Below are 18,788 nucleotides of genomic sequence, written 5' to 3'. Positions count from 1 at the left end.
CCTACTACTCTGCCACCAAAATGTGGAATGCCCTGACACCATCCATTAAATTAAAGGATGTGAAATGTGTCTAAAGTATTCGATCAATCAAACAAAGGTTAATTCATAACAGAGAGAGAGAGAGAGAGAGAGAGAGAGAGAGAGAGAGAGAGAGAGAGAGAGAGAGAGAGAGAGAAGAAGTAACCCTGCTCAACTGTCTACAAACGTACAACAATGCATTCATTGAGGAACAAAGTTTCAGTCAACAGACCATCAGGTACGTGATAACCCATAAATTCATCACACGGACCAACAAGCCTCAGAGGACCTGGCACACATCTCCCAGACAGCTCTGTCTACAACGCAGGTTGGTGTTCTCCAGGGGTGGACAGTAACACAAAGTACATTTACTTGAGTACTGTTCTTAAGTCATTCTTTCAAATCTAGGGAAAAGAGCCAATCTACAAGCTCTTTACGTGTTACGATGTGACGTGTTGTGAGCTTGCAGATTGGCTATTTTCAGTATTATGGATGTATTGATGTAGATCATTGATATTTTAGTCTGTAAAACACTTCGTAAACCATGTTTTAGAAAGAGGCTATTTAAATCAATTTGTTTATATTATTCATCAGGCTTCAGTCATCTCGATTAAAATGTCTAATGATGCACGGACCACAGCATGCCCTGTGATGTACTGCATTGCTCACATTGCAATTGGTGAGTAGATGATTATGTATTCTATTTTTTTTAATAAAGTGTTTGTTAGTTTTTTAAGGCAGGGCAACATTAAAAAAATAATAACAGTACTTATCTTAGGGATGTCATAAACAATAAATATGTTTACTATACATGCTGGAAAATGTGTTTGAATAGCTAAATTATTATCATATTACTATCAGAATATAGAGCTATTTAACACGCACGCACACACGCACACACACACCACCTTAAAGTCTTACTTCCATGTCATTATATATTGTTGTTGTCAGGCAGAAACCTCTTATCCCTATCTCTTTGTGTTTTTTGGTAAATGTATGCCCTACTTCAGCATAGTGTCACACAAAAGCATCAAAAGTAGCGACCTTGTGGATCTATTACTTAAGCAATTTTTTTATTTGAATCCTGAAAAGTAACAGTTTTGGACATACTGTATGTGGTATCCACCCCAGAGACGACATACTGTACATCAGGGGTGGGCAACTTTGATGATGGGCCTCTATATTTCCACACTCACTCCAGAGGGCCACATTGCATATACGGTCGGGCCATTCTATGTCACACAAAAGTAGCAAATATAGCGGATATACATGTTCAAAACACGTTTTGCAATGTGTTTTGAGCTTGTAGATCTGCTATTTTTGCAATTTTTTTATTGGAATCCTGATAGTTTTTTTGGTGCAATTTTTTAATTGGAATCCTGAAAAGTAACATTTTTATTTAATTTCAAATTAATTTAGTTATACTTATGTTAACTTTATGAACTTAAAGGTAGGGTAAGTGATTTGCTTTGGTTAAAATAAGTGTTAAATAGCTCTATATTCTGATAGTACTCATTGCTAGAGTGTTTGTTCAGTATTAGGAGTCTCCTTGTCTCTCCACCTCTTTATAAAACAGAAAATGCATTTTCGTTTCAGTTTCAGTTTCATTACCAATTTTATCCAACCAGGACAGAGAACTCAATCAGGATACAGATTAAACAAGTGAAATTGGAAGTGATGACACCAAGAAATGAGCAAACAAAATTGGAACTGGAACACTATACAAATTAAGCTTAAAAATTGGTACTTTCTCCTGATTGGCTGAGATTTTGACACCTACCGAAAAATGTATTTTCTGTTTATTAAAGAGCTGGAGAGACAGGGAGACATCTGTTACTGAACAAACACTCTATAGCAATGATTACTATCAGAATATCGTATTTTAACCTTTAAACAAAATACTTTTTGTTTTAACCAAAAAATATCACTTACCCTACCTTTAATTACAAATACACAGGACGTGAAAAAGACAATAGAATTGTAATACTGTAGTCATTAAGCTACTAATATAGACTGAAGTAATTAAAGCGGGTCATGTTTGGAATTGTAACAGCTGAAATAATATATCAGTATTCTGTTATTAACCTGCAGGCCGCATTAAGTGAAGGTGGAGGCCGCATGTGGCCCCCGGGCCGCCAGTTTCCCATGTATACTGTACATCAATCAGTGGTTAAAACATATCTCTCCTGATCCAGTTAGGTGTCGATGTGGGAGGGCTGAAATAACACTAGAATTGTTATTGAGTTCAGCATGAATCAAATATCTGATGTGGCAGTTAGATACTGTATGTTACAGTCTAGCATAGCATTTCTCAAAGAGGTTGCCGTGACACAAGTCCAGGGGTACTTTGATAACATTTGGAATTCATCAATAACTTCAGTTTAACCACTTAGACCCTCTAGTTGGCTATAATGGACCTGAGTTGCACTGTACTTGGTGAGATTTATCAAACAAATGCAGTCCATGCCAACTAACACTGATATTAGACCAGTTATACTCAAACAATGGGTTGCGTGTAACCCCACAGTTTTATTATTATTTCAAAAGACAAAAAACATAAGAAATCATTTCTTTTTAATACCTTTTTTATCCCGCGATTTTTGTAACCCTTTTTTTTCACCCGGTGCCAATTTCATAAGTGATCCTGGGCGCTACACCTGCCCTACACCAGTCCCCTTCAGCCTAGGGAGGCCAGGGCCGAGCTCATGCTTCCTTCAATGCATGAGAGCCAACTGACCTTCTTATCACCTGACAGGGGGGAGTTTCCCTGGTAGGACGTAGCGTGTGGAAGGAACACGTTATTCCAACCAGTTCCCTTCCCCTCCATCAGGCGCCCCGGCTGTCATGGGGGAGGCGGTATATCGACCAGGATTACTACATGTTTTTGTGAGGGTATTAACTACCCTAGGAGACACGGGGAGAACATGCAAACTCCACACAGAGTAGGCCCTTTCACCAACCCCACCTAGGGTATGGGCGCTGATGACGTGGAGGAGAAGACACGCCCCCAGCGCCCACAGCATCCCCGGCGGGAATCGAACCCAGGACCTTCTAGCTGTGAGGCGACAGCGCTACCGACTGCGCCACCGTGCCCCTAAGAGAAATCATTTTAAAAAGAAGAAAAATAAAAACATTCCATAAATCCTCAAAAATATTCGAAAATAGTAAAAAGTAGCTGATTTACCGACACGTGTGAGCTTGTAGATCACACTATTAAAATAAAATAGGGCTTAACTGATTAATTCACCAAAATCTATCTTTGTCTTGAGTGAAAACATGTGGTAGCCCCTGCTATAGACTCACCCTTATCTCTTCTCTTCCACAGGTGCAGTGTACCTGAGTCAATGCCCCAGGCAGCCATACATCCCCATCTACCTGCTGGTGCTGGGATCTTTTAGCCTGTTGCTGATGCTGACTGTGTTTATCTACTGCTGCCTGGGGAAGGATGGCCTCCCCAGCCCCCTCAGAGGATGCTGCACTATTTGGAATTACGTCAATGCTCTTTTCCTCTTATGCTGGTTCATCACTGGTGAGTTTGAAAGCCCGGTGTCTCCATAAACATACCACTGTGTGTGGTGTTAAAGGGGTATATCACTTCTGAGGTAATTTTAACGTCTACTCAGGCTTTTGTGTGCACCCCAGACAGTTTTAAAGTTGCTTGATTAAATATTAAGGTAATTATTTTGGAAGACTACAACAAGTTTTCATAAACAGCATTTATTAACATTAAAATGCATATAAATCCATTTCCGGGTGCACACGTCATTTCCAACGGGCCATTGCTAATTGACAAAGTTACACAGTATGACTTTAACTTTTGCGCTCAGGAAAACAATCAAGGGTCAAATGGTAAAATGATGTAACCTATGAGAGGTTACATCATTTTACATTTTTTTTTTACCATTACCATTTTACTTATTTTAGGTGGAAATTGCATAATATTGACAGTTGCGTAGTGTTGGCGGTGGTATATGCACTCTATTGAGTGTAATCTTTCTAGTTTGTTATTATTACGTACATATTAAGTGTTAAAGCAAGTGACATTATTATTATTACAATTATTATTATTATTATTATTATTATTATTATTATTATTATTATTATTATTATTATTACCCTTATCGCGTTTTGTGTCCACGAGCCATAGTCCCTATGCCCTGTGGACACGGCCAATTTCTGGGTTCCACTGTACAGTCTGTGGGGGCGTGAAAATTCACCGGGGGGACTCTAAATGTCTTCTGGGCCCCCCTCTGCGTGTGGATACCACGTGTTCGCCCATCAGTCCCACGGATGATTTTTGTTTCCTTTTTTTGTATTTAGAGTCCTTTTCTGCAGTTCAAGCATAATTCCACAGGGTGGCAGGCTATTTTCCAAAACTATTGGAAGTGGACATGTGTACACAGCCAGCATTAACTATTACCGATGGACACAAACTCATGTAAAACTATTGCCCGTGGACACAGTGGTTAATCTCAAGTGCAAAGGGAATACAGGGCTGACAAGAGCCTAGTACAGCCTAATAGAGCCTATTCTAGTCTAGTAAGGCCTAGAACATTCTAGTCTAGCCTATTCCAGCTGGACCCAGCCCTGTATAGCCTAGTACAGTCATCTAACTACCCATATACCCTATAGGCTATTCTCCCACTGGGCTGGACTTGGGTGTGCTGGAATGTGCTGGGCTCTGGTGGGCTGTAATAGGCTCTGGTGGGCTGTGCTGGGCTCTGTTAGGTTGTACGGGGCAATACTGCACTATAGCCTAGAAATGTTCATGTAAAACTATTGCCGGTGGACACAAACTCATGTAAAACTATTGCCCGTGGACACATTGGTTAATCTCAAGTGCAAAGGGGCTACAGGGCTGACAAGAGCCTAGTACAGCCTAATAGAGCCTGTTAGAGTCTAGTAAGGCATAGAACACCCTAGTTTAGCCTATTCCAGCTGGACCCAGCCCTGTATAGCCTAGTACAGTCATCTAACTACCCCCATACCCTATGCTATTCTCCCACTGGGCTGAACTTGGGTGTGCTGGAATGTGCTGGGCTGTGCTGGGCTCTGGTGGGCTGTAATGGGCTCTGGTGGGCTGTGCTGGGCTCTGTTAGGTTGTACGGGGCAGTACTGCACTATAGCTTAGACATTTTCATGTAAAACTATTGCCGGTGGACACAAACTCATGTAAAACTATTGCCCGTGGACACATTAGTTAATCTCAAGTGCAAAGGGGCTACAGGGCTGACAAGAGCCTAGTACAGCCTAATGGAGCCTATTAGAGTCTAGTAAGGCATAGAACACCCTAGTTTAGCCTATTCCAGCCGGACCCAGCCCTGTATAGCCTAGTACAGTCATCTAACTAACCACATACCCTATAGGCTATTCTCCCACTGGGCTGGACTTGGGTGTGCTGGAATGTGCTGGGCTGTGCTGGGCTCTGGTGGGCTACAATGGGCTCTGGTGGGCTCTGCTGGGCTCTGTTAGGTTGTACGGGGCAATACTGCACTATAGCCTAGAACTTTTCATGTAAAACTATTACCGGTGGACACAAACTCATGTAAAACTATTGCCCGTGGACACATTGGTTAATCTCAAGTGCAAAGGGGCTACAGGGCTGACAAGAGCCTAGTACAGCCTAATAGAGCCTGTTTCCTGTTAGAGTCTAGTAAGGCATAGAACACCCTAGTTTAGCCTATTCCAGCCGGACCCAGCCCTGTATAGCCTAGTACAGTCATCTAACTACCCCCATACCCTATGCTATTCTCCCACTGGGCTGGACTTGGGTGTGCTGGAATGTCCTGGGCTGTGCTGGGCTCTGGTGGGCTGTAATGGGCTCTGGTGGGCTGTGCTGGGCTCTGTTAGGTTGTACGGGGCAATACTGCGCTATAGCCTAGAAATGTTCATGTAAAACTATTGCCGGTGGACACAAACTCATGTAAAACTATTGCCCGTGGACACATTGGTTAATCTCAAGTGCAAAGGGACTACAGGGCTGACAAGAGCCTAGGACAGCCTAATAGATCCTGTTAGAGTCTAGTAAGGCATAGAACACCCTAGTTTAGCCTATTCCAGCCGGACCCAGCCCTCAATAGCCTAGTACAGTCATCTAACTACCCCCATACCCTATGCTATTCTCCCACTGGGCTGGACTTGGGTGTGCTGGAATGTCCTGGGCTGTGCTGGGCTCTGGTGGGCTGTAATGGGCTCTGGTGGGCTCTGCTGGGCTCTGTAAGGTTGTACGGGGCAATACTGCACTATAGCCTAGAAATTTTTATGTAAAACTATTGCCGGTGGACACAAACTCATGTAAAACTATTGCCCGTGGACACATTGGTTAATCTCAAGTGCAAAGGGGCTACAGGGCTGACAAGAGCCTAGTACAGCCTAATAGAGCCTGTTAGAGTCTAGTAAGACATAGAACACCCTAGTTTAGCCTATTCCAGCCGGACCCAGCCCTGTATAGCCTAGTACAGTCATCTAACTACCCAAATACCCTATAGGCTATTCTCCCACTGGGCTAGACTTGGGTGTGCTGGAATGTGCTGGGCTGTGCTGGGCTCTGGTGGGCTTTAATGGGCTCTGGTGGGCTGTGCTGGGCTCTGTTAGGTTGTACGGGGCAGTGCTGCACTATAGCTTAGACATTTTCATGTAAAACTATTGCCGGTGGACACAAACTCATGTAAAACTATTGCCCGTGGACACATTGGTTAATCTCAAGTGCAAAGGGGCTACAGGGCTAACAACAGCCTAGTACAGCCTAATGGAGCCTATTAGAGCCTAGTAAGGCATAGAACACCCTAGTTTAGCCTATTCCAGCCGGACCCAGCCCTGTATAGCCTAGTACAGTCATCTAACTACCCAAATACCCTATAGGCTATTCTCCCACTGGGCTAGACTTGGGTGTGCTGGAATGTGCTGGGCTCTGGTGGGCTGTAATGGGCTCTGGTGGGCTGTGCTGGGCTCTGTTAGGTTGTACGGGGCAATACTGCGCTATAGCCTAGAAATGTTCATGTAAAACTATTGCCGGTGGACACAAACTCATGTAAAACTATTGCCCGTGGACACATTGGTTAATCTCAAGTGCAAAGGGACTACAGGGCTGACAAGAGCCTAGGACAGCCTAATAGATCCTGTTAGAGTCTAGTAAGGCATAGAACACCCTAGTTTAGCCTATTCCAGCCGGACCCAGCCCTCAATAGCCTAGTACAGTCATCTAACTACCCCCATACCCTATGCTATTCTCCCACTGGGCTGGACTTGGGTGTGCTGGAATGTCCTGGGCTGTGCTGGGCTCTGGTGGGCTGTAATGGGCTCTGGTGGGCTCTGCTGGGCTCTGTAAGGTTGTACGGGGCAATACTGCACTATAGCCTAGAAAATTTTATGTAAAACTATTGCCGGTGGACACAAACTCATGTAAAACTATTGCCCGTGGACACATTGGTTAATCTCAAGTGCAAAGGGGCTACAGGGCTGACAAGAGCCTAGCACAGCCTAATAGAGCCTGTTAGAGTCTAGTAAGACATAGAACACCCTAGTTTAGCCTATTCCAGCCGGACCCAGCCCTGTATAGCCTAGTACAGTCATCTAACTACCCAAATACCCTATAGGCTATTCTCCCACTGGGCTAGACTTGGGTGTGCTGGAATGTGCTGGGCTGTGCTGGGCTCTGGTGGGCTTTAATGGGCTCTGGTGGGCTGTGCTGGGCTCTGTTAGGTTGTACGGGGCAGTACTGCACTATAGCTTAGACATTTTCATGTAAAACTATTGCCGGTGGACACAAACTCATGTAAAACTATTGCCCGTGGACACATTGGTTAATCTCAAGTGCAAAGGGGCTACAGGGCTAACAACAGCCTAGTACAGCCTAATGGAGCCTATTAGAGCCTAGTAAGGCATAGAACACCCTAGTTTAGCCTATTCCAGCCGGACCCAGCCCTGTATAGCCTAGTACAGTCATCTAACTACCCAAATACCCTATAGGCTATTCTCCCACTGGGCTAGACTTGGGTGTGCTGGAATGTGCTGGGCTGTGCTGGGCTCTGGTGGGCTGTAATGGGCTCTGGTGAAGCTGTGCTGGGCTCTGTTAGGTTGTACAGGGCAGTACTGCACTATAGCTTAGACATTTTCATGTAAAACTATTGCCGGTGGACACAAACTCATGTAAAACTATTGCCCGTGGACACATTGGTCAATCTCAAGTGCAAAGGGGCTACAGGCTGACAAGAGCCTAGTACAGCCTAATGGAGCCTATTAGAGTCTAGTAAGGCATAGAACACCCTAGTTTAGCCTATTCCAGCCGGACCCAGCCCTGTATAGCCTAGTACAGTCATCTAACTACCCACATACCCTATAGGCTATTTTCCCACTGGGCTGGACTTGGGTGTGCTGGAATGTCCTGGGCTGTGCTGGGCTCTGGTGGGCTGTAATGGGCTCTGGTGGGCTGTGCTGGGCTCTGTTAGGTTGTACGGGGAAATACTGCGCTATAGCCTAGACATTTTCATGTAAAACTATTGCCGGTGGACACAAACTCATGTAAAACTATTGCCCGAGGACACATTGGTTAATCTCAAGTGCAAAGGGGCTACAGGGCTGACAAGAGCCTAGTACAGCCTAATAGAGCCTGTTAGAGTCTAGTAAGGCATAGAACACCCTAGTTTAGCCTATTCCAGGCGGACCCAGCCCTGTATAGCCTAGTAGAGTCATCTAACTACCCCCATACCCTATGCTATTCTCCCACTGGGCTGGACTTGGGTGTGCTGGAATGTCCTGGGCTCTGCTGGGCTCTGGTGGGCTGTAATGGGCTCTGTTAGGTTGTACGGGGCAATACTGCACTATAGCCTAGAAATTTTCATGTAAAACTATTGCCGGTGGAATCAAACTCATGTAAAACTATTGCCGGTGGACACAAACTCATGTAAAACTATTGCCCGTGGACACATTGGTTAATCTCAAGTGCAAAGGGGCCACAGGGCTGACAAGAGCCTAGTACAGCCTAATAGAGCCTGTTAGAGTCTAGTAAGGCATAGAACACCCTAGTTTAGCCTATTCCAGCCGGACCCAGCCCTGTATACCCTAGTACAGTCATCTAACTACCCCCATACCCTATGCTATTCTCCCACTGGGCTGAACTTGGGTGTGCTGAAATGTGCTGGGCTGTGCTGGGCTCTGGTGGGCTGTAATGGGCTCTGGTGGGCTGTGCTGGGCTCTGTTAGGTTGTACGGGGCAGTACTGCACTATAGCTTAGACATTTTCATGTAAAACTATTGCCGGTGGACACAAACTCATGTAAAACTATTGCCCGTGGACACATTGGTTAATCTCAAGTGCAAAGGGGCTACAGGGCTGAAAAGAGCCTAGTACAGCCTAATGGAGCCTATTAGAGTCTAGTAAGGCATAGAACACCCTAGTTTAGCCTATTCCAGCCGGACCCAGCCCTGTATAGCCTAGTACAGTCATCTAACTACCCCCATACCCTATGCTATTCTCCCACTGGGCTGAACTTGGGTGTGCTGAAATGTGCTGGGCTGTGCTGGGCTCTGGTGGGCTGTAATGGGCTCTGGTGAAGCTGTGCTGGGCTCTGTTAGGTTGTACAGGGCAGTACTGCACTATAGCTTAGACATTTTCATGTAAAACTATTGCCGGTGGACACAAACTCATGTAAAACTATTGCCCGTGGACACATTGGTCAATCTCAAGTGCAAAGGGGCTACAGGCTGACAAGAGCCTAGTACAGCCTAATGGAGCCTATTAGAGTCTAGTAAGGCATAGAACATTCTATTCTAGCCTATTCCAGCTGGACCCAGCCCTTTATAGCCTAGTACAGTCGTATAACTACCCCCATAACCTAGGCTATTCTCCCACTGGGCTGGTCTTGGGTGTGCTGGAATGTGCTGGGCTGTGCTGGGCTCTGATGGACTATAATGGGCTCTGGTGGGCTGTCCTGGGCTCTGTTAGGCTGTACGAGGCAGTACTGCACTATAGCCTAGACATGTTCATGTAAAAATATTGGCCGTGGACACAAACTCATGTAAAACTATTGCCCGTGTACACAGTGGTTTATCTCAAATGCAAAGGGGCTACAGGGCTGACAAGAGCCTAGTACAGCCTAATAAAGCCTATTAGAGTCTGTAAGGCATAGAACACCCTAGTTTAGCCTATTCCAGCCGGACCCAGCCCTGTATAGCCTAGTACAGTCATCTAACTACCCACATACCCTATAGGCTATTCTCCCACTGGGCTGGACTTGGGTGTGCTGGAATGTGCTGGGCTGTGCTGGGCTCTGGTGGGCTGTAATGGGCTCTGGTGGGCTGTGCTGGGCTCTGTTAGGTTGTACGGGGCAATACTGTGCTATAGCCTAGACATTTTCATGTAAAACTATTGCCGGTGGACATAAACTCATGTAAAACTATTGCCCGTAGACACATTGGTTAATCTCAAGTGCAAAGGGGCTACAGGGTTGACAAGAGCCTAGTACAGCCTAATAGAGCCTGTTAGAGTCTAGTAAGGCATAGAACACCCTATTTTAGCCTATTCCAGCCGGACCCAGCCCTGTATAGCCTAGTACAGTCATCTATCTACCCACATACCCTATAGGCTATTCTCCCACTGGGCTGGACTTGGGTGTGCTGGAATGTCCTGGGCTGTGCTGGGCTCTGGTGGGCTGTAATGGGCTCTGGTGGGCTGTGCTGGGCTGTGTTAGGTTGTACGGGGCAATACTGCACTATAGCCTAGAAATGTTCATGTAAAACTATTGCCGGTGGACACAAACTCATGTAAAACTATTGCCCGTGGACTCATTGGTTAATCTCAAGTGCAAAGGGGCCACAGGGCTGACAAGAGCCTAGTACAGCCTAATAGAGCCTGTTAGAGTCTAGTAAGGCATAGAACACCCTAGTTTAGCCTATTCCAGCCGGACCCAGCCCTGTATAGCCTAGTACAGTCATCTAACTACCCCCATACCCTATGCTATTCTCCCACTGGGCTGAACTTGGGTGTGCTGAAATGTGCTGGGCTGTGCTGGGCTCTGGTGGGCTGTAATGGGCTCTGGTGAAGCTGTGCTGGGCTCTGTTAGGTTGTACAGGGCAGTACTGCACTATAGCTTAGACATTTTCATGTAAAACTATTGCCGGTGGACACAAACTCATGTAAAACTATTGCCCGTGGACACATTGGTCAATCTCAAGTGCAAAGGGGCTACAGGCTGACAAGAGCCTAGTACAGCCTAATGGAGCCTATTAGAGTCTAGTAAGGCATAGAACACCCTACTTTAGCCTATTCCAGCCGGACCCAGCCCTGTATAGCCTAGTACAGTCATCTAACTACCCACATACCCTATAGGCTATTCTCCCACTGGGCTGGACTTGGGTGTGCTGGAATGTCCTGGGCTGTGCTGGGCTCTGGTGGGCTGTAATGGGCTCTGGTGGGCTGTGCTGGGCTCTGTTAGGTTGTATGGGGCAATACTGCGCTATAGCCTAGACATTTTCATGTAAAACTATTGCCGGTGGACACAAACTCATGTAAAACTATTGCCCGAGGACACATTGGTTAATCTCAAGTGCAAAGGGGCTACAGGGCTGACAAGAGCCTAGTACAGCCTAATAGAGCCTGTTAGAGTCTAGTAAGGCATAGAACACCCTAGTTTAGCCTATTCCAGGCGGACCCAGCCCTGTATAGCCTAGTAGAGTCATCTAACTACCCCCATACCCTATGCTATTCTCCCACTGGGCTGGACTTGGGTGTGCTGGAATGTCCTGGGCTCTGCTGGGCTCTGGTGGGCTGTAATGGGCTCTGTTAGGTTGTACGGGGCAATACTGCACTATAGCCTAGAAATTTTCATGTAAAACTATTGCCGGTGGAATCAAACTCATGTAAAACTATTGCCGGTGGACACAAACTCATGTAAAACTATTGCCCGTGGACACATTGGTTAATCTCAAGTGCAAAGGGGCTACAGGGCTGAAAAGAGCCTAGTACAGCCTAATGGAGCCTATTAGAGTCTAGTAAGGCATAGAACACCCTAGTTTAGCCTATTCCAGCCGGACCCAGCCCTGTATAGCCTAGTACAGTCATCTAACTACCCACATACCCTATAGGCTATTCTCCCACTGGGCTGGACTTGGGTGTGCTGGAATGTCCTGGGCTGTGCTGGGCGCTGGTGGGCTGTAATGGGCTCTGGTGGGCTGTGCTGGGCTCTGTTAGGTTGTACGGGGCAGTACTGCACTATAGCCTAGAAATGTTTTTGCAAAACTATTGCCGGTGGACACAAACTCTTGTAAAACTATTGCCCGTGGACACAGTGGTTAATCTCAAGTGCAAAGGGGCTACAGCGTTGACATGAGCCTAGGACAGCCTAATAGAGCCTATTAGACTCTAGTATGGCATAGAACATTCTATTCTAGCCTATTCCAGCTGGACCCAGCCCTTTATAGCCTAGTACAGTCGTATAACTACCCCCATAACCTAGGCTATTCTCCCACTGGGCTGGTCTTGGGTGTGCTGGAATGTGCTGGGCTGTGCTGGGCTCTGATGGACTATAATGGGCTCTGGTGGGCTGTCCTGGGCTCTGTTAGGCTGTACGAGGCAGTACTGCACTATAGCCTAGACATGTTCATGTAAAAATATTGCCCGTGGACACAAACTCATGTAAAACTATTGCCCGTGTACACAGTGGTTTATCTCAAATGCAAAGGGGCTACAGGGCTGACAAGAGCCTAGTACAGCCTAATAGAGCCTATTAGAGTCTGTAAGGCATAGAACACCCTAGTTTAGCCTATTCCAGCCGGACCCAGCCCTGTATAGCCTAGTACAGTCATCTAACTACCCACATACCCTATAGGCTATTCTCCCACTGGGCTGGACTTGAGTGTGCTGGAATGTGCTGGGCTGTGCTGGGCTCTGGTGGGCTGTAATGGGCTCTGGTGGGCTGTGCTGGGCTCTGTTAGGCTGTACGGGGCAGTACTGCACTATAGCCTTGACATGTTCATGTAAAACTATTGGCCGTGGACACAAACTCATGTAAAACTATTGCCCGTGGACACAGTGGTTAATTCACACAGCCACCAGCTGGCGACAATTGAGTTAATTGATTGGAATGTTAGGTGATCAGCTTGCAAACACCTCTCTGAAGATGACAGCATTGGTCTGGCTATAAATATACCTGAACATAGCTGCCTGCAATATCCAAACTGTACTCAAAGATTACACACATTATGCATGAAAATTAATGTTGTTACAAAAATACACACATTATGCATGAAAATTAATGTTGTTAGGAAAATATTAATTATTATTATTCACTGATATTTTCTGAATATTAGATCATTGTTCATTATTGAACATAAAATAAAAATAATTATTGTCCTGCCTCAAACAATGTTTTGTAGCCATTTACAAAATATAGCAGAGACTGTATTAGGAATTGAATTATTCTATTAACAAATGGTTTATTCTTATTGGCACTTCTTAAACAAATAGCTTCTCTCATACAAAATGTCTTGAAGGCTGCAAAACCAATAATGAAAGTAGCTATTTTACATGATGAAATACAATGTTTCATTTTCTACCTCACTCAAATCAAAGTATTCACATAATTATGTCTTCCTCTGCTAGCCCCCTGTATCTCTTTTTCATTAGTGGCAGAATGCCACATCATATTTGTGCACAACGTGACCTCTGACTTTTAGATAAATTATATGAAACATATATATATATATATATATATATATATATATATATAATATATTTATAACCACTGTGTCCACAGGCAATAGTTTTACATGAGTTTGTGTCCACCGCCAATAATTTTACATGAACATTTCTAGGCTATAGTGCAGCACTGCCCCCGTACAGCCTATATATAGGCTGTATATATATATATAAATGTATGTATGTATGTATGTATGTGTGTGTGTGTGTGTGTGTGTGTGTGTGTGTGTGTGTGTGTGTGTGTGTGTGTGTGTGTGTGTGTGTGTGTGTGTGTGTGTGTGTGTGTGTGTGTGTGTGTGTGTGTGTGTGTGTGTGAGAGAGAGAGAGAGAGAGAGAGAGAGAGAGAGAGAGAGAGAGAAGAGAGAGAGAGAGAGAGAGAGAGAGAGAGAGAGAGAGAGAGAGATCATAGGGCAGGTATAAAGAAACCTTGACCATTACAAAATGTCTTTGGCCTACAAATATATAAACTTGGGTCAGTGCAATGAATGGAGGAGTCTGATTTCACCTTCCCAGAGTAAAACTTCTTTGGAACTAAACCCAATATACTTATAATTATAAAATTACAAAATATAAACTCATATCTGATAATAATATCAAATTATCTGATCCTGATAGCATTATTGCGAACGCATGCGCAGCTGCCCACTACAGACGAAAACCAAAACTCTCGCCCCAAAACAGTCACCCCAGGAAATCCGATAAACGTAACCTCATTAAACTATGCCTAAAACCTAACCTTATTCCTAAACGTAACCTCAGTAAAACTAATAATATGGCTAACCCTAAACTTATTTCTAACCTTATCCTCAGTAAAAACAAATACAGTGTCAGGAATACAAGAACCGCTGGTCCGCTGCGGCAGCAACGCGGCTTGCGAGAGATTTTCTCTGTGGATTAATTAAACGCCACAAACAACACGGTTGTTGTCGACACAAACACACTGGAGCGACTTAGAAGCACTTTATAAGAAGACTAACACTTCTGTTGATTTAAAGTTAGGCCTACATGTGTTTGAATGTTGACATGCGTTCATGGCAGATTATAATATGGGCATTTGACATCCTCTCTGTTCCTGGTACAGTGGACTTGCCCTGACACTTTTAACAAGTTTAATGTAATCATCATGGTACAGTCTGGCTGTGGCTTTCTTTTTACATTAGGGTATGGGGGTAGTAAACTGACTGTACTAGGTTATACAGGGCTGGGTCTGGCTGGAATAGGCTAAACTAGGGTGTTCTAGGCCTTACTAGACTCTAATAGGCTCTATTAGGCTGTACTAGGCTCTTTTCAGCCCTGTAGCCCCTTTGCACTTGAGATTAACCACTGTGTCCACGGGCAATAGTTTTACATGAGTTTGTGTCCACGGCCAATAGTTTTACATGAACATTTCTACGCTATAGTGCAGCACTGCCCCGTACAGCCTAACAGAGCCCAGCACAGCCCACCAGGGCCCAATACAGCCCACCAGAGCACAGCATTCCCCAGCACACCCAAGTCCAGCCCAGTCTAGCCTTCCCAACTGGGAATAGAAAAGGAGAGGGGGTAGTTGGATGGCTGTACTAGGCTATACAAGGCTGGATCTGGCTGGAATAGGCTAGACAAGGGTGCACCAGGCTGCAATAGGCTCCACCAGGCTCCACCAGAATCCAGGGTCTATTACTGCGCTCTTACACTATTACACATATTACACTATTACACTATTATACTATTACACTTAATGCAATATCACAATATTACACTATTACACATATTTCACTGTTACACTTTTACACCTATCACACTTATTGTGCTATTATACTATTACACTTATTACACAATTACACTGTCACAACTATTACACTATTACACCTATTGCGCTATTAAACTATTACACCTCTTACAATATTACACTTATTACACTATTACACTTATGGTGAACCAGCCATGGACCCCCTAGAAGCCCCGGTGGTCCCCAAACCACACTTTCGGAGCCAGCCATGAACCCCCTTTGGAAACCCCTCAGGGACCCCCAGAGGTCCCCGAACCACATTTTGGGAACCAGCCATGGCTGCTCTATGTTGTTGCGAACTAGTCATGGATCCCCTGGAAACCCTGGGGGTCCCAAACCACACTTTGGGAACCAGCCATGGACCCCCTTGGAAACCCCTCAGGGACCCCCAGAGGTCCCTGAACCACACTTTGGGAACCAACCATGGCAGTACAAGGCTGTTTGAAGCTCAACCAGGCTGTAGTAGGCGAGACCATGGCTCTCTGCTGCCCCCCATTGATAAAATGTAGTCGTTACAGAGACTAGGCTTCGTGGACACTATAAGAGCCGTTTCACACTCAGGTCCCGGGTGCGCATTCCAGACCGCTTGGCTAGTGTGAATGTAGCGAATCGACCCGCGAAACGGATCACCGTTCCGTTCCCGAAACCACCTCCGGAGGCAGTTTCGGATCCGGATCATGCGTTTGCGGGTACGGTACGCTGCAATGTGAAAGCAAGCGTACCGTTAGACGGAAGTGGCCCGCTATTTGGAATAGGTGACGGTATATAAACTCGACAAAAACAGCCAACAAAAACACTGCTCTTCTAGCCGGTGCTACTGAATGAATGAAAACGCCCCAGAATGCATTGCGCACTTAAAGGGATACTCCACTTTCAAATAAAATAAACATTAAAAATATATATTTAAAAAAAATGAAAGAAGTTATGGCAAAATCACGGCCCCCTCACACATTAGAGTGTGTTAAGGTGGGCTGGTGCATATTACTCTTAAGGTGGAACATAACAATTGAAATAATAATCAACTTATATTATGGGAGCCTTTCTAACAATTTTACTCATTCAATTCTGAACCGATTCTTAAAATTAAAAATTCTCTATTAGCTGTGAAGGGCCTTCTTTCATGTCTATCAGTCATGAAACATTGGCGGGTCTCCATCGCGCATTTCAGGTGCGCGAGCAGCGCATATAGTATATCTTGTGGGTATCTTGTGGAGTTTCAGCTACTATGCATCCCAGAAATATATAGCTTATAAGGCTTTGTAATTTGAAATTTGTAAGTAAATATGGGAACTCATTTAGATGTAGGCCTACGTAGGTTTATAGTTTCCCAAGGACTATAGCCGTTTCATTCATGATGCAATTTCTCTTTCATAACAGATACATACATGTGCCAGATAATCCCCACACCAAGAGAGTCAAAAAAGAAAAGACGTTGGATTGATGTACTTTATTTAGACATGAGACATGAGAAACAGTACATGGAAGTACCATTCACAATACAAGGTTTCAGTCATTCAGTCGGACTTCACTGTATAGGCTATAGTTGCCTTTTCATAAATGATATATTTTTGTACTTAAGCTGTCGTGAAAGTTTATAATATTTAGAGAAATTTAAAGTTTCAAATACAAAAGTATTAGTAGTTGTGAAGGTTAGCAAATTGGACATTTAGACTGAATGTTTCCTGTATCCTCATCTTGCGCTAATGCACACAAGTGTTTCACCAGGTTTTATTTGTGTTGTTTCTCATAAGCGTACATCCGTTGTCCGTCAACAACACAGAAGTCTGTGGCTTGACTTCTGTGCGCTCACTGTGTTGAGCGCTCAGTGTGTTCTCCCCGCTTCGGGGCGAGGCTCCCCAAAGACCGTGCACTTACATAGATCGCCTCCCCTCCCCAGCATAGCTCTCCAGCCTATATTTCTGCGCGACGACCACAAACTTTGTCGCATAGTTGATGACGTCTGTGTCCACAGAAGAAACACTATGTGCATTCCGCCACCTATAGGATCGGGGGTATACATGCAAGTGTTCTCTGATGCGATTGGATCTTGGGCAGTGTGAATGCTGGCCAGCCAAGCGTACTGGGGAACGCTTCGATTCAAACGGATCCAGTGAGAAACCGCCCTAAGAGTGTCCACGCTCCATAGCCAATATGGGAAATGGACCGTGCCGAGTCCACCGGCAGTATGTTGTCCACGGGCCATAGGATTTTCTATTGGGACTCCCTGAAATGGACACCACTTTTATTGTTACCCTTATTAATAATAATAATAATAATAACATTTTGTAAAGCAAAACAAATACTAAAAGGTTAAAGCATTATTTTGTGATAGTAATTGCTATAGAGTGTTTGTTCAGTAACAGGAGTCTCCATGTCTCTCCAGCTCAGAAAATACCTAATCAAGTTGACAACATTTCAGCCAATCAGCTTAAATTGTATACTGTTCCAATTTTGTTTGGTTATTTCTTTGTGTCATCACTTCCACTTCAAATTTCACTTGTTTAATCTGTATACATGTGTGAGTTCTCTCTGCTGATTGGATACAATTGGTATCCCGACCTGAAAAGGCATTTTTTTTGCTGGAGCGACATGGAGACTCCTGTTAATGAACAAACACTCTATGTTATGTTTAAAAAAAACATTACCAATGTAATACATTGTATGTTTTCTTTTTCTTTTTTCTCATTTTCTCTAGGTAACGTGTGGATCTACTCCGTCTATGAGCCCAACTACAATAAGACTTCAAATTCAACAAATTCTACGTCGGATCAATATTGTCACAAGACTGTCTACCAGTTTGCTTTCTGGAGCACCATTGTGGTCTACATCATATTGGGTCTCTTGCTGTTATGTGGCTGCTGTTTTCTTGTTCTCCCCTTTATTAATGGCCTGGTTTACCCTGATGATGGTGGCCAGGCTGACCCTGTCCTAGCCATGGGATCTATGGGTGCTGAGGGTGTGGCTGTGCCCCCACTCCCAGGTATCGCAAATCCTCATTGGGAACCAGAATAAAATATAAATAAAAATGTTCTTAAACTATAGATTTGTTTTTGTAAATCGTTGTTTTGAGCTGGGCATACAGCAGATTTGGATCCAGCACCCCTTAATACCCCTACAAACATGTATTACCTACCCTAAATTAACAGGATTTGCCTCCAGGGTTAAGATTTTTTTTTAATCTGACAAAGAAAGAAAGAAAGAAAGAAAGAAAGAAAGAAAGAAAGAAAGAAAGAAAGAAAGAAAGAAAGAAAATAACCCCTTCTGTTGGAAAGTACAGTATGTGAACTTACAGTATAGTTTAGTTACTTAA

At 44.4% G+C, this 18,788-nt stretch overlaps 1 protein-coding gene across 1 annotated transcript; it reads left to right on the top strand.

Moving 5' to 3' along the window:
* The first annotated feature begins 263 nt into the window (after positions 1 to 263).
* On the top strand, positions 264 to 18,508 carry LOC308098261 (transmembrane protein 272-like). The gene is made up of 4 exons (XM_080446542.1): positions 264 to 346; positions 613 to 697; positions 3,344 to 3,547; positions 18,174 to 18,508. Exons 2-4 carry the CDS (start codon positions 634 to 636, stop codon positions 18,488 to 18,490), a joined length of 585 nt encoding a protein of 194 aa, XP_080302668.1. The 5' UTR covers positions 264 to 346; positions 613 to 633; the 3' UTR covers positions 18,491 to 18,508.
* The last annotated feature ends 280 nt before the right edge of the window (positions 18,509 to 18,788 follow it).

This window comes from Gymnoscopelus braueri (assembly GCF_963280865.1).
Source record: "Gymnoscopelus braueri genome assembly, chromosome: 13".
NCBI classification, from domain to species: domain Eukaryota; kingdom Metazoa; phylum Chordata; class Actinopteri; order Myctophiformes; family Myctophidae; genus Gymnoscopelus; species Gymnoscopelus braueri.
The sequence above is the reverse complement of the archived record's forward strand: the minus strand, read 5'-3'. Positions and strand labels throughout refer to the sequence as shown.

Bases quoted from the DNA above. Each gene is read 5' to 3' on its own strand.
- LOC308098261 (XM_080446542.1), top strand. From the start codon at position 634: ATGTCTAATGATGCACGGACCACAGCATGCCCTGTGATGTACTGCATT. The intron at 698-3,343 runs GTGAGTAGATGA...TCTCTTCCACAG, and splicing joins CATTGCTCACATTGCAATTG to GTGCAGTGTACCTGAGTCAA. The intron at 3,548-18,173 runs GTGAGTTTGAAA...CATTTTCTCTAG, and splicing joins CTTATGCTGGTTCATCACTG to GTAACGTGTGGATCTACTCC.